Genomic DNA, 25,120 nt, shown 5'->3' on the forward strand with positions numbered 1-25,120 from the left:
CAGTGCAGCCGCCAAGTGGGAGTTAAGGCGTGCGCATCCAGAGCTCAAAGCACTGGGCAGGCCGAGGCAGGCAGGCTGGCCGACGTCCCTGGGTCAGGTATGCTGGTCAAGTTCTCGGCACTGACAGTCAGGTTTACCACAAGGAGAGGGGTCCACCTTCGAAGGAGACTGAGAAGGGGAAGCTAAAAAGGTAAACTAAAAAATAAGCAAGGGCAGGTCACAGAAATCAAACGTGATGGCAGAGTAGGGAATGTGCCCTGAGCGTTCTGGTGTGCTTTCTACGATGCCCTGCCATGGTTTTGAATGTGAGGCTGAGCACAGAAAAAGCTTATCTGAAGTCAGACTGGCTACACCAGAAGGGAATTCTGCAGGAGCCCTTCTATCTAGGGAAGCTGATTTCTTGTTAGATTTCTTGTCTAGAGTTTGAGATATTAGGTATTTCCTTTTTGTGTGTGTGTGGTACTGAGGAATGAACCCAGGAGCAGTCTACCTCTGAGCTATACTCCTGATTTTAATTTTAATTTTGAAACAGGGTCTCACTAGGTTTATGAGAGCCTCACTACTTGCTAGGCCATCCTCAAAACTGCGATCCTGCTGTCTTGGCCTCCCAAGTACTGGGATCATAGGCATGCTCCACCATACCATGCTCCAAGATATTATATATTTCTCTTAAAATTATTTTAAATAGCCAGGCATGGTGGTGCATTCCTGTAATCCCAGTATGTGGGAGGCTGAGACAGAAGGATTGCAAGTTCAAGACCAGCCTAAAATAGGGTTGAGAGTGTAGTTCAGAGGTAGAATACCCCTGGGTTCAATCTCTAGTACCCCACCCCCCACACACACACACACATCTAATCACAGACTTGATTTTTTTAACCATCAAATCTATGATATTTATTTATAAGCCAGGCATGGTGGTATATGCTTGTAATCCTGGTACTTGGGAGGCTGAGGTAGGAGGATCACAGGTTTGTGGCCAGCCTCAGCTACTTAGTAAGGCCCTCCTCCTTAACTTAGTGAGACCCTGTTTCAAAATAAAAGAATAAAATAGGGTAGCTCGGAGGTCGAATGTCCCGGGTTCCACCCCTAGTACCACCAAAAAAAAAAAAAAAAAAAAAAAAAAAAAAAAAAAAATTTAGTAAGTTAGTTAGTTAGTTGTGCTGGGGATTGAACCCAGATCCCTGAGCACGCTAAGAATGAACTCTACTTCTGAGTTAAAGCTCCAGACTAGAAACAGATTCTTATACTTGCTCAGATGTCAGATAAAATGTGAGTCAGCTAATAAAGATGGTACACAACACAATAGGTAACGATAACATCCCACTCACTGGACAAGGCCTCTCTCTACTCGGCAAAAGAGTCAGAGTTGACATCTATTAGCTCAAAGGTTCTCGCTTGTCCAGCTCTGGTGAAAATAGAAGTATTTTACTCAAATACATTTTTACTTATTTGTTGTTGTGGTGGTGGTGATGTCTGTTTTGCACTGCTGGGGATGGAATCCAGGGCCTTGTGCATGAGAGGCCGGTGCTGTACCACTGGCCTCTGCCCCAGCCCCTCAAAGAAATTTTTAGAGCACAAAATTAGATTTTGTGTGTGTGTGGTACTGGGATTCCTGGAAACCCTTTTACCTCCGGGCTACACTCCCAGACCTAATATATATACATATATGCCAGTAAAGCAGCCAAGTGGAAGTTAAGGCGTGTGTATATATATATATATATATATATATATATATATATATATATATATTTTTTTTTTTTTTTGAAACAGGGTCTCTTAAGCCAGTGAGGCTGGCTCTGAACCAGAGTGATCCTCCTGTCTCCGCCTCCCAAGCACGGGGATTACAAGCGTGCACCACCACGCCCGGCAAAATTAGATATTTAGATATTGTCTCATATGACTGGTGGGAAAACTGAGACCGAGACGGCTTATCACATTGTTTTAATTCATTCTTTTTTAGAAATATTTATTTTGTTTCTTAGTTATCTCAAACAGAATATGAAATATATGGAATACTGACTAACATAGCAATATTCCTTTCTGTGTATATGTGGTACTGGGGATTAAACCTTAGGGCATTCTACCTCTGGGTTACATCCCCAGCCCGGTTTAACTTTTTATTTTATTTTTTATTTTATATTTATTATATTTTATATTTGTTATATACAGAGTCTCACTGCGTTGTGGAAGGCCTCCCTAAATTGCTGAGCAAGGCAGGCCTGGAAGCTGTGACCCTCTTGTCTCAGCCTCCTCAGTACCACAGTTACGGGCATGCACCGCCATGCCTTTCATTGATGATTCAAGTTCATTATTGTAAGTATCAACAACATTTATTTCAAATGTCTAGGGTAAATTGCTTCCATTCTAAATAATCCAGACTACTTATATTGGGTTGATTTCTTTTTTCTTCTTCCCATCCAGTGTAAGGCTGTCGGCCCTTTCCTCTGTCTTACTAAAGGATTTCCAGAGTCCAGCCACTTGGTTTCTAGTGCAGTGCAGTCTTAGTGAGGCACTCCTCCTCTTCGGAAGAGGGCGTGATGACCTCCAGTCTAAGGCTGTACGGATCCAAGTTCAGACTCCACTCGCTTATATCAGGACAACAGTTCACCTTCTCCCAGTGCCATCTTTTAGGTTCTCATAACAATCCTGTAAGATAGGTCCTTTGGTTGGCGCTCCAGAGCCATAGATAAGGACCTCGGTCAAGGTCACACCTCCAGTAAATGTAGGACCTAGAATGCAAACCTGGGTAGCTCTCTAGATCTCCTTTTGAATGGCTATTGTGTTCTTCTCCCTGTGTTTGAAGTTGGATTTGGAAGAGACCATTTTTGAGAGAATTCTCATTTGCAAATGAGAAAACTTGAGCTTCAAAAGGCTCATATCTTCCCTTAAAGTTAGACGGCGATTTAGGGAAAAAGCTAGATAGGACTCAGTTCTTTAAGTCATTGTCTTGAGGTCTTACCACTTCATTATATAAAAGTTCAGTGGAGAGAAGAGCTTGCGGATATTTTTGAAACATGAGATCTCCTTCATGGAATTAAAGACCTACAGGTCCAGGATCTCTTCCTTTCTTTGGCCCATTTAAGAGCTGCAGGGCCTGAAGTCCAACAAAAACTTCACGATGGATTTCCCAATAGAACTGGGACCCTATCGCTGTGCTGCGATTGGCCCTGAGTTATGTAAAGGCCACCTCCTCTTCCTCAGGAAGAAAAGGAGATTTCTAATTTGAGTTCTTCCTTGTCACTCTCTTCCAGAATAAGGGATATGATTCTTCCCTTTCTTCCAGACCAGCATCTTTCTCAGACCCTACCTTTCTTTCTTTCTTTCTTTCTTTCTTTCTTTTTTTTTTTTTTTTTTTTTGGTGGTACTGAGGATGGAAGCCCTTCTACCTCTGGGCTACACTCCCAGACCTATTTTATATTTTATTTAGAAATAGGATCTCTTAAGCCAGTGAGGCTGGCTTCGAACCTGCGTGATCCTCCTGCCTCCACCTCCCAAGCATGGGGATTACAAGCATGAGCCACGACGCCCAGCTCAGACCCTGCAGTGAAGAATCCAACCATGGTGGTACACACCTGTAATCCCTGTACCTGGGAAGCTGAGACAGGAGGATCACAGGTTTGAGGACAGCCGCAGCCAGTAGTGAAACCCTGTTTCTAAATAAAAATAGGGCTGGGGAATATAACTATGAGGTTGAATGCCCCCGGGTTCAATCCCCAGTGCCACCCAAAAAAAAAAATTAAAATTAAAAATTAATAGCTAAATTAATTAATTAAAATTAATAGCTAGTGAGAGACCAGACCCAACCTTTCCTCAGACACCTCCCAGTTTAAAAGTGGGAGTATCCTGAGTCCCACGGGAAGCAAGCTCTGGTTCCCTAGAGACTTCCAGTTCAGAAAGAAGAGATTCAGTTACTCTGCACCTGCACAGTTCTCTAGCTGATACTACAGACCGCCAAATGAGGGTGCCCTAGGAGAGGTGGAGGGAGATAATCAGGCCTCTAGAGGGGAAGGAAAGGGAAAAGACTCCTTGGATCCTTCCCAGAGCTGTGGTTATCTGACCTCTACTCCAAGCTACAGGCACCGAGGTGCAACGCAGCGGTTCTTGGCTCTGCTGTGTCTCTTCACAGCTGCTTACCTGCGGCTGCTGGGTGGTTAAGGGTCTCTGAGGAGACAGGACCGGAGTCCTGGACAGCAGCTGGTTCATCTTGCTGACGACTAGTTCAGTGATGAGCTGTCTATCCTCCACCTGGTGCTCCCCGATCAATGGCATGCTACAGTCCATGACCTGGAGGAAGATGTGGCCCAGATAAGGAAAGGGGCTGGAAATAGGAAAGGCCTGGCATGACCCTTCGGAACAGGTAGGATTTAGGCTGAGACGGGAGGATCTCAGATTCAAAGCCAGCAATGTAACGAGCCTCTTAGAAACCTAGTGAGACCCTGTCCTGTTTCCAAATAAGAAATTAAAAAACTGGACTGGAGGTATAGCTTGGAGATAGAACGTCTCTAGGTTCAACCCCAGTATCCTCCCGCCCCCCCCCAAAAAAAAAAGAAATAGGTAGGATTTAAGCCAGTAGTGATGGGTTAGGGATGAAGGTGGAATCAGAAGCATGCTCCTTGGCGGTAACAGGACCCTTCTCCCCTGCGCCTGCAAATCACTGCCTTGAGCTATTTCCCTTTCCCTTCGCCCTGGCCAGGGCTCAGTGAGATAGAGATTGCTGGCTGAAGGTAATGGGAGGAGAAAGAGAAGGAGAGGGGACCGCCCAGGGCTCAAAGTTTGTAGACAGGAGTAGAAGTCATGAAGAGCACTCCCCTAAGTCTCTGGTGAAGAACAGGAAGTTTTCATCCCTGTGAATTCCGCGCATACATGTCTCTAAATGTGCTCTGCCCACTAAATGACCAGACGCCTGCCTTTGCTCTCGACTCGGGGATGCCTTTCCTATGTGCCACCAATCCTGACTCTTCCTGTATCACAACGCCCACATGAGCATTTCCTCCTCTTCAGAGACGGCTGCCTTAGTGAAATCATAGACTCTATAGTCCAACTCTCTCATTTATGGAGGAGAAAACTGTGGCCCATTCAAAAGGGGCAGTGTGGCCACCAGAAGGGTCAGCAGGCCATGGTATAGATTCTGAATCTGAAACTCACACTGGGCTCCTAACCCTAGTCATCTGGAATAGCTCTTCCTGTTCTCCAGAAGACTGGGCAGCAATATGTGTGAAGAATTCACACTGTCATGGGCTTTTACTTCAATATAGGAAAAGGGATTGGACAGAGCTGAGTGAGAGGACCAGGATCAGTAAAGTGTATTCAAGGCTGAGACGAATGGTAAGAAGAATCTTGTGCATGCAGGTCCCCAGGGCTGAGACACCAATTAACCTGTGGCCTTGAGTATCTGTTCATGACTTGAGGCCTCTGTTTTCTTGCCTATAAAATGGGAAGGTTGGGCCAAAGGCAGTTCCTCAGACTAAGAATCATAAAATTGCTACAGTCTTCTCACAGAAATAGTGAGGCTAGGACCCCTGGAATCCTGGCCTCTGTTACCCATGGACCAGCCCAGCAATACTAGCTTCCCACTGGTCTTCTGCCATGCGGATCTACCATCAGGAACCTTCCAGTAACTCTGGAGACTCTACACTGAGTGCACTCTGGGCTGTCCACACAGTGTTGGCGTCAAGAGTTCGGCCTCCAGCCCCAGGTGCTGCTTCGTACTGAGCTACGTCTCCGCCACACTTACCTCAAAAATGTAGTCTTTCCCGTCTTTGCCATGTACAGCTTTGACAGCACAGATGTCTAGCCCGCCAAACATCTCAGAGCAGGTGTCCACCCACAGCTTGTACCTGGAAGGCATGAGAAAGTGTCCTGGGGCTGGGACGTTATTCATGTCAAGCCTGCGGGCTGGTCAGACGCTCCTACCTGCCTCCACCTCTCCCGTCCCTGCCCCATTCTGCCTCCCCTCTACCCTCAGAAGACTTGGTCCTTTATTTACTGTGCTAGCCCTGTCTAATCCCCTAACCCTGCCATCTTTCCAAGCCCAGCAGGTCTCGCCTCCTCTGGGAGATCCGCCTTGGCTCTTCCAGCCCACGCTAACTACTGCCCCTTCTCTGAAGTGTCTATGGTGTGCAGTCATTATCCCCTAATACAACATGACCCCGTCCTACCTGGTCTTGTTAACTGGGTGCTGGGGCCTTTGTGTTTCATCGGCCCTGTCTGCTCAGAGGCTCCTTGGGTGGGCTCCCTCCCTTCCCACACTTCTTCACCTGGGGTAGCCTCCCTCTCACTGGGGCCTGGGCTCCTCGCTCACCTGTCTGACATGGCAATTTGTTCCAGCATTGCAGAACCAGTGTTCGTCTTCCAGTTCCCCGAGATCGATGTTCTCCTGCAACGGGGGCCCAGCAGAATAAGACAGGCCATGAGTTGCACGGGCAAGAGGAGGGCAAGAACCTTCCAGAATTTCGGCCCACTGCTGTTCCCCACTTGCTTTTCCACTAAGAGCCTGGGGTCTGTCTGCTGAGTCTCGAGCCTGGATGCCTCTGCCAACCCCCCAGCTGTGATGCCCTCCTCTCTCTAGTCAGGAGGCTCTGGCTCTGAGTAGAAACTTAATGGCAAACGTCATAATAAAAACAACTCTGTCTTCCCTACAGGGGTTTACATGTATGTCCCTATAACAGATTCCTTAAGGCAGGGACAGAGAAGCACTTTTATTCATGCCCCCAGCAACGAGCCATGATGCATTATAGGGTCGCAGAAACTCTGAGTAAGGACGGACATTCTTTGTATCAGTACTGCCGTTTGCAGTTTGCCAGGTTCCCGAAGACTTCACATCCTCTGTAACAACAGGACACTGGGCCTAGATGCATCCAGGCTCTGTGAGGGATGGGGGCAGAGTGGACACTGAGTGACCACTCAGTGACAGCTCATCTGCCTGTGGACTTTGCAGGCCACGTGACCTCTGCAGAGGTTACCATGTCATGGCCTACTGAGAGTGGGAGCAGGATCAGTATCTTCTTTCCTCCGAACAGGGATATTTTGGCATCTCCAGGGGTAGAGATGGGGTGGGGGGAAGAAGTCCAAACCTCATCTTGGCTCCTGATAAGTCAAGTCCTTCTCTGGACAGCAGGGATATAGCCAAAGTCTGGGGAAGAGGTGTGAAGGCGAGAAGCTGAGAAGGCCTAAATGTTCTCCCAAATAAAACTGGTGGCTCCTTCCTTGCAAATAAAGAAGTAAACGCCATCTACAGCTTCTCTGGCTGCCCATCCTTCATGTGTGTTTGGGATTTCTCTTTAAATTCTAATGAGGAAAGTAAGAAATGGGATGCTCTTCCTGATCTGCAGAAGCTAGGGGGGGAAATGGGTCATAGGAGGAACTCTAGATGAAGAAGGAGAGCCTATAGATGAGCAAATAAGGCCACTTAACTGAGGGGAGGGGAGGGGGAAGAGGAAATTCCCTAATGTACACGATGTACATTCACAAACATATCAAAGTCAGTCACTAAACCAAACATGAGGAGGGAGGGGAGGGAATGGGGTGGGAATGGGGGAAGGGCTAAATGAGTGATGTGTGCATGTATGCCTCCGCCATCTTGTACCCTATTAAGATGTATGGCTACAATGCACCAATAAAAAATAAAAATAAATAAATACATAAATTCTAATGAGGGAGGCCAAGCACGCTGGTACATGCCTGTAACCCAAGTACTTGGGAGGCTGAGATAGGAGGATAAAAGGCTTGAAAACAGTTTCAGCAACGCAGAGCGACTCTCAGCAACCTAGAAAGACCCTGTTTCAAAACAAAAGTAAGAAAAGGCTGGGGCTATATCTTGGAGGTAGAATACCCTGGGTTCAATTTCTAGTACTACATACACAAAAAATTCTAATGAGGGAAAATTTAAACTTTCCATTCTGCTAAATAGATATAGTTATGTAGAGAAGTCTTTTACTTAATAACCACTAGGCTGTTAATGCTCTGTAGCATTTTCAGGACTGGATACTAAAAATGGTAGTTTGTTTTAACAGTTTGGTGAAACACATGGGCCCTTTCTTTTTTTTTGGGGGGGCAGTGGTACTGGGGGATGGCCCTTTCAATGTATAAAATATATAAGGTGTGCAAATGTATAAAATAAAGTATGTAAGATAGCAAAGGTACCCAAACACATCTTTGGTTAGTAAAATATATTTCTGTAAACAATAGGATGCAGTGGCAGGTGTAATAACTACCATGATTTTTACATAGTTAGAAGAATAACTGGTAGTTACAGATACATGTCACAACTGTAGTGTGATGGAGAATGCCCATGACGACGTTTGGTGACAAAACGTCCAATGTATTACACAACTGTTGTTTGTGGATTCCGCTCCTAACTGAGAAGAAAGCTAAGTTTCACTTAGAGTACAGTGAAAATTAATATTAATTTTATTTCTTATCTTGGTTCACAGGTTTCTGTTCTCCGACTTAAAAAGGACTTCAATTAGCCAGGTGTGGTGGTACACACCTGGAAATCTCAGTCCTTGGAAGGATCACGATTCTGAGGCCGGTTTCAGCAATCTCGCAGGTCCCACTCCGACTTAGTCAGGCTTTGTTTCGATATAAAAAAAATAAAATAGGGCTGGGAGTGTAGCTCTGAAATAGAATGCCTCTGGGTTCCTTATGCGGTATCACACAAAAAATTAAAAAGGAACCCGATTAAAAATTCCTGAGTGAAGTGATACGTTCTTTCTGTTCACTTGCCCTGCGAGCCAGCTGAAGTTCAACTGAGAGTTGGTTGCTAAGGAGAAACAGAGAGCGTGTGCTGGAACCCCCACTCCCACTCACATGTAGGCCTTATAGTTGCTGCCAATCTTCTGGACCCGGATGTCATACTTGGCATCAATGAAGGCCTCTGCTGAGGCATAGGTCTGGGTGAGGGCCACCACGCTAGCGATGTCCTGGAAGTCGTAGTGGTTTTCCACTTTGACCTAATGTTGGAGTGAGGCAAAGAGGAAAAACGGAGACATATACACACAGAGAAGTCACAAGAGCTAAGAGTATGACCATGATGTTTCCAATTCAGGCACAAACATCCAACCACATCTCTTCAAGAGGCCCCTTCTCTCTAGCTTCCCCTCACAGGGCTCTAGGGCCACACTGGCTACAAACAACCCAATGAACCAATCAGGTGGCCTTCACTTTGTTTGTTGAAAGTGGTATGGTGGAGCAACACTGGTGCCTTCTAAGGGGCCAGAATTATCTCTTCGAAAAGGATTCAGTAACAGAGGAAGAAGAGCCCGCCAATGGGCTTGCTGACAACTGGCCTTTGTGTCTTGGTTTTGCAGTCCTGGGGATGGAACCCAGGGCCCTGCACACGTGAGGCGAGCATCCCATCACTGAGCTCCGTCCTGCAAAATGCCCCCCAGCCTCACCTTGCCCATTCCAGAGTGAGCATGGCCAATCTTCACTACCACAGGGAATGTGGGCAGGGTCAGCTGAAAGAAAAGAAGAGAAATGGTCTGGGCACTGTGCGAAGAGCCCAGCTGAACACCGACTTGAACTTAGACTTTTTCTCTGACTCGGTTTCCTTTTCAGTTCACTTCTTTGTTGCTGTTGTCCTTGTTGGTTTTTTTTTTTTGGGGGGGGTGTTCTTTGGCTGAACTCAGGGGCATTCCACATCTAAGCTACACACCCCCAGCCTTATTTTAGTTTTTATTTGGAAGCATTGTCCTGCTAAGTTGCTGAGGGACCTAAGTTGCTACGGCTGGCCTTGGACCTTCAATCCTCCTGTCTCAGCCTCCCAGGTGCTGGGATTACACGCATGCGCCAGCATACCTAGCTGGTTTCCTTCTTTTTCAACATCACTGATCCTACCCAAGTGGAAGTTGTTCTCTGGAGAAAATAATGGTGACTCTGATGAAAAGTCAGATCTCCATGGTACCCAGGTGTGACCAGATACCAAGACTATCTGACCTGAGGATTTCAGGATTCTTGGCTAAAGCCAGTAGATGCTAAGAGCTTCAAAGGGCTTTAAAAATCACGCACTTCAGGCCTGGGGATGTAGCTCAATGGCAGAGCATTTGCCCAGCTTGTGCAAGGCTCTGGGTTTGATCCTTAACTCTGAAAAAAATGACAAAGGAAGAAATCATGTAGTTTGGTCCTCTTTAATGGAGAAGAAAAAAAATTGAGGCCATAAGAAACAAAGATCACCCAAAAACCACGTGGTGACAGAATCAGAACCCGGCCTCCTGCTTCCCAGTGTAGCATTTTATGAAAACACCTTCTGCAAGCTTTCTCTCCAAAGCCTTGGAACGCTGTGCTATCAAACAGTGGAGAAGGCTTGGGTTACGGTGACCCCCGTGCACTTTATTTTCAAAGCTGCCCCACCTTCTATAACATAGTCTCCACTGGAAGATTACACAGGATGAGAACCAGTGTAGTCCCGGGACACGGGGCTCTGAGGTCCAAAGTGTGGTGGGACATACTTGCTGGAGCCCCACCCAGGGAACTACCATGGCGATCCCCGAGGCTAAGGCTTTGGCTATGAACAAGGGTTTCTAAAACACAGGCCGCTTTCCCTGACATGGCTCCCCACCCCCCAGCCAACAGCGCCAAGACACACACACACACCCCAACTTTCTCTGCCCCAGTCCCCTCACTGTTTGCTGTTGCTTTGGAGCCTCATAAATAGGGCATTGAAAACACTTCCTGCAGCTGAAAGCGGCCCTGAGTAGCTTGTCTCATGCCCAGTGTGCAGCTCAGCAAGGGTCCGTCCTTCTCTGTCACTGTCTCTTTGGCCTGTTGTAATTCCGTCTGCCTCTCTCTGACTCTGCCTGTCTCGCCCTTTCTGTGTGCGCCTCTCCTCCTGCTTCCTTCGGCCTGAATCGCGGTCCCTGTATCTTTCTGCCCGCTTGCATTCGCCTTTGTTGCTTTCTGTTCCTGACTCCATCCCCTCTCCCAGTGCCTCCCTTCAATTTCCAGACGGCTTAATTACTCCAGCTCTCCGGGCTTCCCCCTTCATCTCGCAGTCTGTCAGTCCTGCGAGCCTTGGGTCCAGCAGCCACAGGTGGCCTGGAGCCAGAGGAGGGCGGAGCCCATGGGGCGGGACTGGCCCTAGGGCTACCGAATAAAGCCAGGAGGAGGGGGCGCTACGCCTTCTGGAGGCGCCCTGGAGGGGCAGCTCGGTCCAGCAGACCCCACAGACTCAGTCTGGGCTCGGCGGGGTCATGCGCCGCAGCCCCCGGGCTGCGCCACGCTGGGCGCTGCTCCTGCGGCTGCTGGCCCTGCTGCGGCCCGCGGGGCTGGGCGAGGCGTGCAGCTGCGCCCCCGCGCACCCGCAGGAGCACGTCTGCCGCTCAGCGCTGGGTGAGTCCGACCCCGGAGGGCCGCGGAGGGGGATGGTCATGGTCGGGGTGGGGATTGGTGTGGGGCTGCGCTGGAAAGGGGAGGAGCTCGAATCCTCGCACTGCGACCTCCGGCTGAGGGTGATGGGGGGGCAGCACCATAGCAACCTTGAAAGCCCAGAGCCTGGTTGGCAAGGAAATACAGTGTTGGGACCTCCGCAGGGACCTCTCACCTCCATCCTGGCGTTTCACTGGACAAGGTGTCACAGGCGCTACCTAGTCATTATTCTGCACCCTGGCTGGTGGGGAGGAGGAAAGGCAGGGTTTGTGATGACACCTCCCTCTGTGCAGGTTCATGACCCAGGTGGCCACCATGCCCCTACCCCAACACGTACCTTTTGCCCTTTCCCTCTACTTGGATGCCCTCCCCCACACGCTTAAGCTCCTGCAAACTCCTACTCAGCCTTCTAGAGATCTGGAACTCAGGCCCCTGGTCTGAAGGCCTCCAGACTCCCTGGTCACCACAGCCTTTCTATCAGATTGCCCTTCTCCCAGGCCATGATACTGTTTTTCTATGTGTGCCTCCACTGGACCAACAGTTCGGCACGTCGGGGGGACCCCATCCTCATCAGAGCTGTGGGCACTGTGCCTAGGGCAAGGCCAGGCATAGAGGAAGCCCTTCATGAAGTTTTTGATAAATGCCCCAATGGCCAGAGATGGAATTTCTCAGTGCAGAGTCAGAACAGTTATGAACTCAACAAACATTTAATAATGCCAACTCTGGAAGAGCTCTAATAAGATCCCTGAGCTATGTCAACAGACGAGCCTCACGGGGAAGGTCTTCAAGGAGCTCCCCCTCCCTCCAGCGCCTGGGCTCCTCCCCTCTTCCCAGGTACCCAGGCCTTTGGAGAACTAGAGTTCTTCAAACTACCAGGTTCCCAGGGGCGGAGAGAGCACCAAGGCTGAGCAAGTGCAGACCAGTTTCCGCCCCCCCCCCAGACATCCCACTGTTAAAGATCCAGTAGCACCCACACCAAGGATTCCCTAGGCACTTCTCCAGACACCCAGACCACCCAGGTCTCTCCTCCCATGCAGTGATCCGCGCCAAAATCTCCAGCGAGAAGGTCGTTCCTGCCAGCACAGACCCTGCTGATGCTCAGAAAATGATCCGGTATGAAATCAAACAGATAAAGGTACATGGGGTGAGAGCGGGCGTTTACGGGTGGTGGGCTGATGGGATGGGGTCTGTGTTCCAGGAGGGGCGGCCTGTGGGCATCAGGCGCAGTGAATCAGGGGCCCTGGCCCACAGAACTCTAGTGGAACTGCCTGAAATGTTGGTCTGGGGTCCACAGAATCCAGAGCTGCCTGTGTGTACCTGCCCTCGCACAGGAACAAAACAAAATTGACTTATTGACTTTGTAAGACCGAGACAACCCAGTAGGGTCATCCATGTGCACCAAATCTGAATTTTTAGACTGAGAAATGAGAAGGTGTTGCCTGTTGATACTCAGAGTCCATTTGTTAACTCAATGTTGCTTTATTATGATTGTCTTTCAGATGTTTAAAGGATTTGAAAAAATCAAGGATGTTCAATATATCTATACCCCTTTTGACTCCTCTCTGTGCGGTGTGAAATTAGAAGCCAACAGCCAGAAACAGTATCTTCTGACTGGTAAGTTAAAGCCCAGCAACTGGCCCTGAACGAATCTGTCCTATGGAAGGTAATAATGGAAGATGCAGGCCTTGCTTGGACAGCAGGCTGAGTCAGGTAGTACTTTCCATTTCCTTAGGGATAAAACAGAATTGTTGTACTTGGGAGGCTGAGACAGGAGGATCACAGACTCGAGGGCAGCCTCAACAACTTGGTGAAACCCTCAGTAACTTAGCAAGACCATGTTTCAAAAATAAAAAGGCCTGGGGGTATAGTTCATGCACACGCGCGCGTGCACACACACACACACACACACACACACACACACACACATACACATACACCGCAAAACAAAAGCTAACAGAATTGCAGAACTGTTATTAGTGACAAATAGCTCAGAGGTAGAAAGCCCATGGGTTCAATCACACACACACACACACACACACACACACACACACACACACACCTCAAAATAAAAGCTGCCAGAACTGTGGAATTGTCTTAGTGACAAATAGCCTGTTGGCTGGGAAGAGCCCTGGTACCCTCCCTTCCAGGGCAGAGTCCCCTTTATGGCGTCTTGGCCACTGCTTCATTATTTTAAGGATAGGCTGCTCTCCCAGCATAGAGCATCCAGTTCCATTTTGAAGCTCCCACACTGCTCCTTATGGGTTCATCTCTGCCCTTTTGCCTAGACCCTAAGGGGATCTTTGAGTCTAACACAGTTCTGTCTCCAGGAACCTGGACCCAAGCAAGTCTCCTCCACATTGAATTGGTTGGAATGGAACAATCAAAGAACCCTGCAAGAATATGATCCCATCCATGAATCAATACAACTCTAAATTATTGTGGAGTTCAGGGAAAGGAGGTAGTTGTGTGGTTGTGGACAACTGTGGAAGCTTTACTATGTGAGAAGGATCAAAACTGGCCCCTTTTTTGTAGAAAGATAAAAATATTTAGAAAGAAAGTGGTGCTTTCCTTTAAATAAAGAGCACCTCGGGCGGGGAATGGGTAGAAGAGTTCTAGCTACCCATTCAACAGTGCATGAGACGCTGCCAGGCCAAGGGAAAGAAAGTGGAGATTCAAAAGCAAGTCATAGCCAGGCACGGTGCTGCATGATTATAATTCCAGCACTTGGGAGGCTGAGACAGGAGGATTGCAGGTTCACGGCCAGCCTCAGCTACTTACTGAGACCCTCTGCAACTCAGTGAGACCCTGTTTTAAAATAAAGAATAAAAAATAGAACTGAGGTTGTAGCTCAGAGGTAGAATGCTCCTGGGTTCCATCCCTAGTACCACACACACACACACACACACACACACACACACACACACACACAGTCATCATCTTCAGAGTTCACAGTCCAAGTGGGCATAGCAGTTCATGGCTGTAATCCCAGTATTTGGGAGGCTGAGACTGAAGAATCATAGGTTTGAGGCCAGCCTGAGCATCTCAGTGAGAGCTTTAACAATTTAGCAAGACCCAGTTTCCAAAAACAAAAATAAAAAGGGCTGGGGTGTAGAAATAAAATAATAAAAAATATTTTCAAAAAATAAAAATAAAAAGGGCTCATAGAGGTAGAATGCCCCTGGATTCAATCCATGGCACCAAAAAAAAAAAAAAAAAAAGTCCACAGTCCAGACATAGCTCTTGAGGAGTGACTGCCATTGCAGGCAGCACTGACAGGGGCTTCCAGCTCTCAGGATATGAAATTGTGCTGACCAGGGGAGCTGCTGGATAGGAGAGGCAGAGACAGGACCGGACCTTTTCAATCTCTGCTATCCCGCTTCCTTCCTGAGCACCTGCCCTGTGTCTAGCCATCTGCTAGACTCTCACCTGCATCGGGGCTTTTTTCTGACCCTCAAGAAGGTCAGATGTAGCTGGGCATGGTGCTACACCCTTGTGATCTCAGTACTTGTGAGTCTGAAACAGGAGAATCGCAGGTTCGTGGCCAGCCGCAGCAACTTAGTAAGGCCCTCAATAATTTAGGAAGACCCTGGCACAAAATAAAAATTAAACTAGGATGAGGGGTATAGCTCCAGAGGTAGAGTGCCCCTAGGTCCAATCCCTAGTAGCACACACACACATACACACAAAAAGGTCAAGTGTAACCCAGGGTTATAAATGACATAGTACACAGAAGAGCCATCAGTGTTACCCATGCCCTGCAGGGGAAGGCAGACACTCTTCTACCAGTTAAGAAAGCCTATTGTGACCAGAACACTGGTGACCTCCGTAGCTCAGTCTCCTGCCACTGGTCAGTGACAGTTCTGTCCATTTCTTCCCCCTGCTTGTAGCTGCAGGTGGTGTGCTGCCGAGCTGACCTGCCTTTCACAGGATGGTCCCCATGCCCGGAAGCCCCTGGGTAGATGCATTCCCACCCAGGCCTCAAGGCACAATGCAAGCATCATCTTCTCTGAGACCTCTGCCTCTGTCCACATCTCTGCCTTACACAGAGATCACTGTACTTTCCTTGTTATTATTCTACATCTTGTGTGTAATCACACAACATGGTACTTTTTGGCTTTTTAAGCTGTCTGCCCCCCTCATTTTTCAGCATCTTGGAGGCCAAGATCATGTCATATTTATTTATTTTTATTTTTATTAACTAATTAATTTCGTATTCCTGGCACTGGATCACAGTAGTTGTTCATGACTGAATATTGAGTGACTCAAGTTCTAGAGGAGGTGAAGACTCGCATGGTCAGGATGGCTTTGAGGACAAAGGGTCTTTGAAATATAGGAAGGCACTTGATAAGAAAAGCAGGGGAATCTCCTACAGAAAAGACTCACCAAGACGGGTATCCAGGGTGCAGAAGCTGGCCTGGGTAAATAGGGAGAAAGACTGAAAAGAAGGAGGAAACCTGCTATTTCCTGAACATCTTTTGTGGGCCTACAACTGTACTGGCAACTCCACAGACATCATCTCATTAATCTCAACAACTGTGTTCTTCTTATCTTCTCGTTGGGAGGTTATGTGACTTTCTTTAAGGTCTCCTGGTTAGTAACAAAAGAAAATAAGGGGAGACCCCTTTCTCTTTTTTTGCAGTGCTGGGACCAAACCCCGGGGCCTCACACATGCCAGGCAAATGCTCTACTAGTGAGCTATACTCCCAGTACCCCCCCCAAGAGTGTGTGTGTGTGTGTGTGTGTGTGTGTGTGTGTGTGTGTGTGTGTGTATGTGTGTTTTGCTGGGAATCAAGCCCAGGGGCATTCTGCCTCTGAGTTACACCCCCAGCCCTATTTTATTTTTTTAATTTTGAAGCAGGGTCCCGTTTAGTCACAGAGGGTCTTGCTAAGTTGCTGAGGCTGGCTGCAAACCTGTAATCTGTCTCAGCCTCCCAAGTACTAAGATTATGGGTGTTCACCACCATGCCCGACTCAGAGTGTAACTGTAAAGCAAACCTTCTTCTCTCTGCACTAGGCTTAAAGAAATAGGTCTTTATCAGACCCCACAATTCTGCCTTAAACAAACACGTGTTACTCTCTTGCTATGAAGCTTATAGGATATTTTCTGGTTCCTTTGTTACATTTCACATTACCACTGCCACCAAAAAGGCATTGGAAGCTGGGGGTATAGCTCAGTGGCAAAGGATGTGTTTGAGATATGTAGAGCCTGGATTCAATCCCCAGCATCAAAATCAATAAATAAAATTTAAAAGCCGTCAGAGGGGCTGCAGTTTGGGGCTCCACAAGGACTCAGGCCTAGGGTCCCTGGAAGCAGATGCTAGCCTCCCTTCTGTATCCCCTCCTCTATCAGGCCAGGTCCTCAGTGATGGAAAAGTCTTCGTCCACCTGTGCAACTACATCGAGCCCTGGGAAGACCTGTCCTTGGTGCAGAGGGAAAGTCTGAATCATCACTACCACTTGAACTGCGGCTGCCAAGTAAGAGGATGTCCATTTCTAAGACGTTTGGGGGTGGCAGCAGGTCTTGAGCCTCGCAGCCTTGCCCTTCACGTGTTCCTTCATTTGTGCGTGCATTTCTTGGCTTGCTATATGATTGCTATTACTATCACTACTGCTCTGCCATGAGTCATGAAGTGGGGGAAGGGAGAGCAACAGAATCCAGTCTCTGCTCATTTTCGCTAGGAGAGCCATCTTCATATAAAGCAGACTGAAATGACATTTAAACCTCCGCCGCGTTGGGGAGGCGGAGACAGGAGGATCGCGCAGGTTCGAAGCCAGCCTCGCTGGCTTAAGAGACCCTGTTTCCAAATAAAAATATAAAATAGGTCTGGGAGCGTAGCCCAGAGGTAGAAGGTACTGGGGTTCCAGACCCCAGTACCACCAAAAATAAATAAATAAATAAATAAATAAATAAATAAATAAAGACAGGTTCGAAGCCAGCCTCGCTGGCTTAAGAGACCCTGTTTCCAAATAAAAATATAAAATAGGTCTGGGAGCGTAGCCCGGAGGTAGAAGGTACTGGGGTTCCAGACCCCAGTACCACCAAAAATAAATAAATAAATAAATAAAGACAGTCTAGGCTTTTCTAGGCGCTGTGATCATTGATTTATCTTAAGTATTTAATTTAGTCTCCATAATGAATTTCTGAAGAATTAAGATTTCCATTTTAAGGTAAAGAAACTAAAGTTTTGGGAAGTGAAATGACTTGCTCCAGGTCAGCGGCCAATTGCAGAAATGATACTCAAAAGGCAATATTTCCACAGGGAGCAGGGGCAAGGGAAACTCGGGGCAGTTTGGGAACTAGGAAAGGTTTCAGAAGATGGGGCAGCTGAGACAGGTTGTAGGAATCTGAGGTAGTGATGGGAAGAGAAAGACATCCCACTTACTGATGCTGTGATCATGGCTCTAGGTCACCACCTGCTACACGGTGCCCTGTACCATCTCAGCCCCCAACGAGTGCCTCTGGACAGACTGGCTGCTGGAGCGAAAGCTGTATGGGTACCAGGCCCAGCATTACGTCTGCATGAAGCACGTGGATGGCACCTGCAGCTGGTACCGGGGACGTCAGACCCTTAGGAAGGAGTTTGTTGACATCATCCAGCCCTAATGGGAACCAGTGAGCACCACATCTCCCCAAGAGTCCTGAAGACAAAGCCAGTTGTCCTGCCCTATGGAGCTTTGACTATCACCGCCTGCCCTGGTCCTGCCGGCCACTGGAAGGTGCCAAGTGGACGGGCTGGCCAGCATCATGGCAGGATAGGGCACCTAGGAGCTTGTATCAAAGGCCTCAGCCCTTCTCTCCCACGCCCCCAAACCCCATTAGTCTAGCTTCTACCTGTTCCTGAAAGTTCCCATTCTGGATTAGTTTGTTTTCCAAAGCCAGGACTATTCCTTTTTCACCCCAGGAAAATGTTTTCATTTACCTTAACTGATGTGACAGGAGGAAAATGGCAAGTGTTGTACAGATGAGAAGGTGTAGCCTTTTGATGTGTGACACCAGAAGGCGGGTGTACAGTTTCATAAACAGGTCCACTGGCAGGACTGGAATGAACAACATGCCATAGCTGTGTGTCCTCTATTCCTACTGTCTCAACACATCCTCAAGTGCACTCTCGTCTACCTGGGGGACACGGAGTCACTCCGTGTGACGGCTAGAACAGCCCAAGCTTCCTCCCTGTGCTGCAGTCCCTTGATACCATTCCTGGCAGCTCTGGCCCGTTAGCGCATCACTTTGGGTAAAACTAGATTTTTTTTTTCCCCTCTAGGTTAACTATTCCTGATGCCCTCAGCTAATATCCAGAGGGTTTCTCTCCTGTTTCTTTTAAGTTACTAATGTCTTCCTTCCTATTTAAAACTTTTTTTAGCCACAAAAGCCTTTCTCTTGCAGAGCAGAAAACCCCTCTTCTTTGGCCTTTGGCATCTCAAAGAGGTGATCTCCTGAGGGGAAATTTCAGGATGGAGGACAGGAGAGAAATAACACAAGGACCCTTGGGGGAAGGATGCTAGAGGAGGAGGACACCTTGCATTTGATGTGTTGTTTTCAGTGCTCAGCCCTGCCAGATTCCCTGCTAGCAAGAAGAAACCAGGTTCGATCCCCCAGAAAGCCCCTCCACCCTACAGCTCAGTCCCTTCACCACTGTGTCCTGGATTCCCGAGCTCTTCAGCCACAGGCTCCTAGGGTTCCTCAGTCTCTGCAAGCCTTCCTGGCTTGCCTTGATATTGGCCTCTAGGATTTCTTAAGGACTAGGGCTTAAAATTCCAGAGCATCTCCCTGGGGGAAACTCTGGCAAAGATGATGGAGATAGTTTTTTTGAGGCCCAAGGTTTTGTGTTTCTCCTCCTCCTCTCCCTCCCCCTCCTCGGCCTCCCTCTCCTCCTCCTCCTCATTTTTATGATATTGGAGACTGAACCCAGGGGCTTTCTACCTCTGAGCTATACCCCCAGCCCTATTTTATTTTTACTTTGAAGCAGGGTCTCATTAAGTTGCAGGAGGCCTTGCTAAATTGCCGAGACTGGTGAGAACCTGGAATCCTCCTGTCTCAGCTTCCCAGTGCTGGGATCACAGGTATGGGCCACCACGCCCCACTCCACTTTTTATTTTTTTCATTTCCTATGTACGATCTCCTGGTGAGCAGGGCTTCCTGTTCCAGAAGACAGCTCAGGAGCTATAAACGTGCTGGCAATGAGGATCCTTTTTGGAGTGGGGCAGGGGGAGACATGATCTCTGTCCTAGAAGGAAAAAGGCTTTGGCAGCGTGTCCACTGGTGGTTTAAGCAGAATCACCAAGTGACCACGTTCTCCTTGGGCGGAGGATACGGGGACAGAAAGAAGGATGGGAGTTTGTGGTCCAGGTTGCCCTGGAGGAAAACATCACCTAACCTGCCATCTCTCTGCTGCTGCTGCCCGCCTAGAAAGGCATGGTGTTTCCCCAGCCTCCCACCATCTGCGGGAGCCAAGGGAACAGAAGTTTGGTGAATAATCATAGGAGCCACATCTTTTATCTCCAGAGTGCTTCACACTTTAGCACAAGGCTAGGACTTAGAGAATCTCACTTAAATGTGACACATGCCATATTAGAGGTCTTGTCAGGGATAGTTATACCCACCTGACTGTCCAGTTGGGCAATGAGCAGTGAGGGAATGTAACTTGTCTTCCAACATATGGCAGAAACAGAGTCCTAACCCCAAGCCGTGAGACCGTGCTGCTGGTCCAAAGGTTTGTGACTCTCACAGATGGAATAAACTGCCCTTGTTTCTTTTTTTTTTTTTTTTTCTTTTCTTTTTTTTTTTTTTTGTGGGTCTGGGGATAAAACCCTGGGGCATTCTACCTCTGAGCTACACCCCTACCCTACTTTTTTTATTCTTTACTTTGAAACCGGGTCTCACTGAGTTGCGGAGGGCCTCACTAAGTAGCTGAGGCTGTCTGTGAACTGTGATCCTCCGGTCTCAGCCTCCCGAATGCTGGGATGACAAGCGTGCGCCACCACGCCCGGCTAACTGCCCTTGTTTCTGTTCTTCCCTGTTCTGTCTCCAGAATTTGAAAACAGGAGGCTGTCAGCTAATAGCCAGCTACTCTAGCCCCCCACAAAGAAGTCCACAGTTCCATCCCAGTGGAGTCCTTGGGGTTAAGAAAAGGAGTCCCACGTGGCCAAGCTCAGAGGGGCAACAGCAGAGGCCCAGCCCCTGATCAGCACATACCATCTCCTTGTGGTTGGGGTAGTATGTCTGCTCAATGAGCGGGAACTTCTCTCCTCCCAGCGTCTTATAGATGGCCACCATCTGGGCAAACTGCAAAAGAAAAGAAAATGTTTCGGCTCATCTGAGACAACTCTGATTATGGGCAGACTGAGTATCAACTTATCACACAAATGCCCAACATGCGCTCTGTGGAGGACTTGGTACTAAGCACACTGAAGACAGAAGTGTGCGTACAAGTACCAGTCTCAAGGAACAAATGCTTTCTCTGGGAAAGGGGAAGGGTTACCATTCACTGAGCACCTTCTCAACTGGAGAGGCCTGCACTTAATCCTCACATCAAACTGACGACGTAGGTACCTTGACATCTTCATTTTAAGTAAGAGGCCCCGAGGAGGTAGGAAACTTAACTAAAATCACAGAACTGAAAAGGAGTGAAGTTAGAATTAAGACTTGAGTCTCTAACTCCAAATACCTGCTCTTCTGAGCAGTGGCATGAGATAAAGCTGAGAATGTAACATGGGCTACGTCTTGGACGTTCAAATGCCAGGCAAAGAAGTGGAAGTTTTTCCCCGGGAGCTGCACAGAGTCCCCCAGAGTTTGAGCAAGGGATGTCATGAATAAAGCAGCTCTCCAGGAAGATTTAGAAAGATGGCCATGGTATGCATGCAGGGTAGACACGGTCTTTCTGGACTGACTCATCCCAAGACTCAACCTATTAGACCCTTCACCTATGAGAACTTGAGATAGCTTCAAGGGGAAGGGGCCAACCACACATACTTTCAGTGTCAGGGTTAAAAGGCTTTTGGTGCACATGTCCAGTACCCCTCTCTCTTTTATAAATAAAGCCCAGAGGGGTCACTTGCCCAAGGTCACAGTAGTTTAGCCAGATTGATAACCAGAGCCATTAATTCCCAGTTGGCAGTGCCACAGTTCCTTCAAATAGCTGCTGCTAAGGCCCTGAATTAACTACACTTCCCACAGAAATAAAGGACTTCCCTGCTCACACAAGCCTGCACCTCCACTCCCAGCATACGGGCAGCAGGGGAAACCTAGCATGACTCTTCTCTCTAGCATTACTATTAATTCGCACTCCAAGCTTCCAGAATCTGGAACGGCTAGGAGGGACAGTAATCTGATCAAACCTACCTTCTACTTATCAGAGAAAGGAAAGCAAGGGCATCTCTCCAGAGCTCAGTCCTATTCTCTGTATGCAATGTTGGCACGTGAGCCATGCAGAAGAGAGGGGCTGTGGAAGCAGTAACCTCTCAGAACTGGGTTACTAGGGAACTGAATCCTCTGGTTCTGTTTTGCCCATCAACTTGCTCAGTGTCTCAGAGCAAATGCTAGCTTTTTTGGGGGGAGGGTGCTGGGGATGAAATTCAGGGGCAAATCTACCTCCGGGGTATACTCCCAGATCTATTTTATACTTTATTTGGAAACAAAGTCCCACTAAGTTGCTGAGAGCCTCACTCAGAAGCAGAGACTGGCTTTGAACCTGTGCGATCCTCCTGTCTCGGCCTCCCAAGCACTGGGATTACAAGTGTGCGCCACCACGCCCAGCAAATGCTAGCTTCTCCAGGCCCTATTTTTTTTTCATATATAAATTGAAAGGATAAATTTAATTCCTTCTTCAAATTTTATACCATAAAGAATATCCCTTTATTATATTTCCCCCCAAACTCCACTAAAAAACTAGAGTTTAGGTGATCTTCTGTTGTGGACCTTCTGTGGGCAAAAATATGATTTTGTCTTATTTATTTATTTATTTATTTATTTATTTTGGTGGTACTGGGGTGGAACCCAGAGGATTTCTACCTCCGGGCTATACTCCCAGACCTATTTTATACTTTATTTGGAAACAGGGTCTCACTAAGTTGCTGAGAGCCTCACTAAGTAGCTGAGGCTGGCTTTGAACCCGTGTGATCCTCCTGTCTCAGCCTCCCAAGCGCGGGGATTACAAGCATGCGCCACCACGCCCGGCTTATTTATTTTTTTATTGGTATACTATAGTTGTCATTTTTTAAATACTAGAAATCCAGGCATGGAGGCACATGCTTATAATCCCAGTACTTGGGAGGCTGAGACAGAAGGATCCCGGTTCACGGAAAACCTCAGCTGGTTAGGCCCTTTGCAACTCAGTGAGACACTATTTTAAAAATAAAGAATAAAAAATAGGGCTGGGGGTGTAGCTCAGAGGTAGAATGCCCCTGGGTTCCATCCCCAATACCACGCACACACACACACACACACACACACACACACACACACACACACACACACAAAAAAAAAAAAAAACCTAGAAAATATTGGAGTTCCTGGACCATGCCCTTTAATGACACAAAATCAGTAACTCTAGGGCTCTAAGGTCTTCCCAGGACTGAAAGTATGACTCACAGATTCTCAATCCCCTAAAATTTTATTGTTAAAAGAGACTTCAGACAGGCACAGTGGGCACACCTGTAATCCCAGTACTTGGGAGATTGAGACAGGAGAATCGCAGGTTTGTGGCCAGCCTCAGAAACTTAGTAAGCCCGTTTTCAAATAAAAAATAAAATCGGTCCGGTAGTGTAGCTCAGAGGTGGAATGTCCCTGAGCTCAGTCCCCAAGGCCCCCCAAAATAATAAACAAATCAAAGAGACGTCAGTCTTCAGACCAGGCCTCCCATTCCACAAGCGAGATGGGGGCTAAAGAAGCAGAGCGTAGCGCAGGCTCCCAGATCACACCTGGAGTCGGGGCTGCCCTGGGAGCGTGCCCGGGGCTCTTACCCTTTTGCCCAGTGTAGCCTCGGCTGTGCCCTGCGGTGCTCGCCATTTTTGGGCTCAGTGTGCTGTGACTGTCAAGACTGCCCCTCAGACCCCTCCTTTGTCTGCTCCCTGCATCACCCCCCTGGCCTTCCAGACCCGCCTGCCCACCCAGGCCTGCCGGGATCCCTGCTCTGCCTGCGCTTCGGAGGCTCTCCAGCGTCCCCAGCGAGCAGATGCCAGCTGCGCAAAGGACCTCTGTCCTGCTGCAGCCCACGCTCTGGCATGGCACCAAGGCATGCGGGGCCCTGTCTTCCCTGGTGTGGGGGAGTTACACAGACATCGCGCCGATGCCAGCAAGGCCTGCGGCAGACTCCCAGGGCCCTGGGATAGCCAAGACCAAAGTGACAGCCAGTTCCCAGGCTTCAGCTGCGTCCCGGGAGCTCACTCCACCCGCCTCACCTGACTGCCAGCAGTTCCTGGGCTTGGCATCTAACCTCTGCCTCCCTGGAAACCTAAGTCACAGGTACACACTTACAAATTAAACAGAGTAATATCTGATAAAGGCTATTTCCTCTGTGCAGAGATAAAGGAATGAACTGGGGAGCTGGGGGTGCTACTGACAATGAACAGCAAGATATGCTCATTATAAGCACTTAGCCAGTGAATCAAGAAACAATTCACGGGAGAAATGGATATCAGTTTGAATAATATGTTATCCTGCTCTCTCCTGGAAGTTAAATGCTTTAATTTAACCCTGATTCCAAGAAAACCAGAAAGACGGACAGGAATTCAGATAATTGATAGCAATTCTTACTTCCCTTGAAATACTGCTTTCATGAACAGGCTTACTTCTACTTCTGAAATTCCAGTGGCCTTCCTGACCAATTTTAGAGCTAGCTGATACACTCAGAGACATGCTAGTGCTGGGAAACCAAAGGCTTTTCCAACCCACTGGAGGCCTCTCCTCACATCAAGAGCGGCCACAGTAAGAAACTGGGAACCCGGGCATGGCAGCGCAGGCCTGTAATCCCAGGATCTGGGAGACTGAGACAGGAGGATCGCAGGTTCGTGGACAGCCTCGGCAAGGAGTAAGATCCTCCACAACTCAGTGAGACCCTGTTTCAAAAAATAATAATACACCAGGCGTGGTGGCGCACACTTGTAATCCCCGTGCTTGGGAGGCGGAGACAGGAGGATCGCACAGGTTCAAAGCCCCCCGGTGAGCCGGGCATTGTGGCGCACGCTTTTAATCCCCGTGCTTGGGAGGCTGAGACAGGAGGATCGCACAGGTTCAAAGCCAGCCTCAGGTACTTAGTGAGGCTCTCAGCAACTTAGTGAGACCCTGTTTCCAAATTAAAAAAATATATATATATTTTAAAAATAGGTCTGGGAGTATAGCCCAGAGGTAGAAGGCCTCTGGGTTCCAACCCCAGTACCACCAAAAAAAAAAAAAAAGCACCCCGGTGGCTTAAGAGATCCTGTTTCTAAATAAAAATATAAAATAGGTCTGGGAACATAGCCCGGAGGTAGAAGGGTTCTATCCCCAGTACAACCAAAAAATAATAATAATAATAAGCCGGGCGTGGTGGTGTACGCTTGTAATCCCAACATTCAAGAGGCTGAGACCGGAGAATCACAGTTTGTGGACAGCCTCAGCTACTTAGTGAGAACCTCCGCAACTTAGTGCGACCCTGTTTCAAAATAATAAAGAATAAAAAATAGGGCAGGGGGTATAGCTCAGAGGTCACATGCCCCTGAGTTCCATCCCCAGACCAGCAAAAAAATTAATAATAATAATAATAATAATAATAATAATAAT

General features: G+C 48.1%; 2 protein-coding genes across 3 annotated transcripts in view; one reads left to right on the forward strand and one right to left on the reverse strand.

The window, feature by feature from the left end:
* The window catches only part of SYN2 (synapsin II), a gene marked incomplete at both ends in the record, with an annotated part of 112,163 nt that overhangs the window by 16,515 nt on the left and 70,528 nt on the right, over positions 1-25,120 (reverse strand). Inside the window, 6 exons of the mRNA XM_080718030.1 lie at positions 4,135-4,284; positions 5,735-5,837; positions 6,302-6,376; positions 8,809-8,951; positions 9,396-9,458; positions 20,558-20,647. Coding sequence (XP_080574156.1) covers positions 4,135-4,284; positions 5,735-5,837; positions 6,302-6,376; positions 8,809-8,951; positions 9,396-9,458; positions 20,558-20,647 — 624 coding nt within the window. The remainder of the gene's footprint in view (positions 1-4,134; positions 4,285-5,734; positions 5,838-6,301; positions 6,377-8,808; positions 8,952-9,395; positions 9,459-20,557; positions 20,648-25,120) is intronic.
* On the forward strand, positions 11,190-17,968 carry TIMP4 (TIMP metallopeptidase inhibitor 4; the record flags this gene model as incomplete). 2 transcript variants are annotated; one of them, XM_080718020.1, is made up of 5 exons in its annotated part: positions 11,190-11,328; positions 12,402-12,499; positions 12,864-12,978; positions 16,715-16,839; positions 17,771-17,968. In XM_080718020.1, the coding sequence occupies 5 exons, from the start codon at positions 11,190-11,192 to the stop codon at positions 17,966-17,968; spliced, it is 675 nt and encodes a 224-aa protein (XP_080574146.1). The 2 variants fall into 2 exon arrangements, with proteins under 2 accessions (XP_080574146.1, XP_080574147.1); XM_080718021.1 differs by having other exon boundaries at positions 17,790-17,888.

The sequence above is a fragment of the Muscardinus avellanarius genome, assembly GCF_963383645.1.
Source record: "Muscardinus avellanarius genome assembly, chromosome: 22".
NCBI lineage: Eukaryota > Metazoa > Chordata > Mammalia > Rodentia > Gliridae > Muscardinus > Muscardinus avellanarius.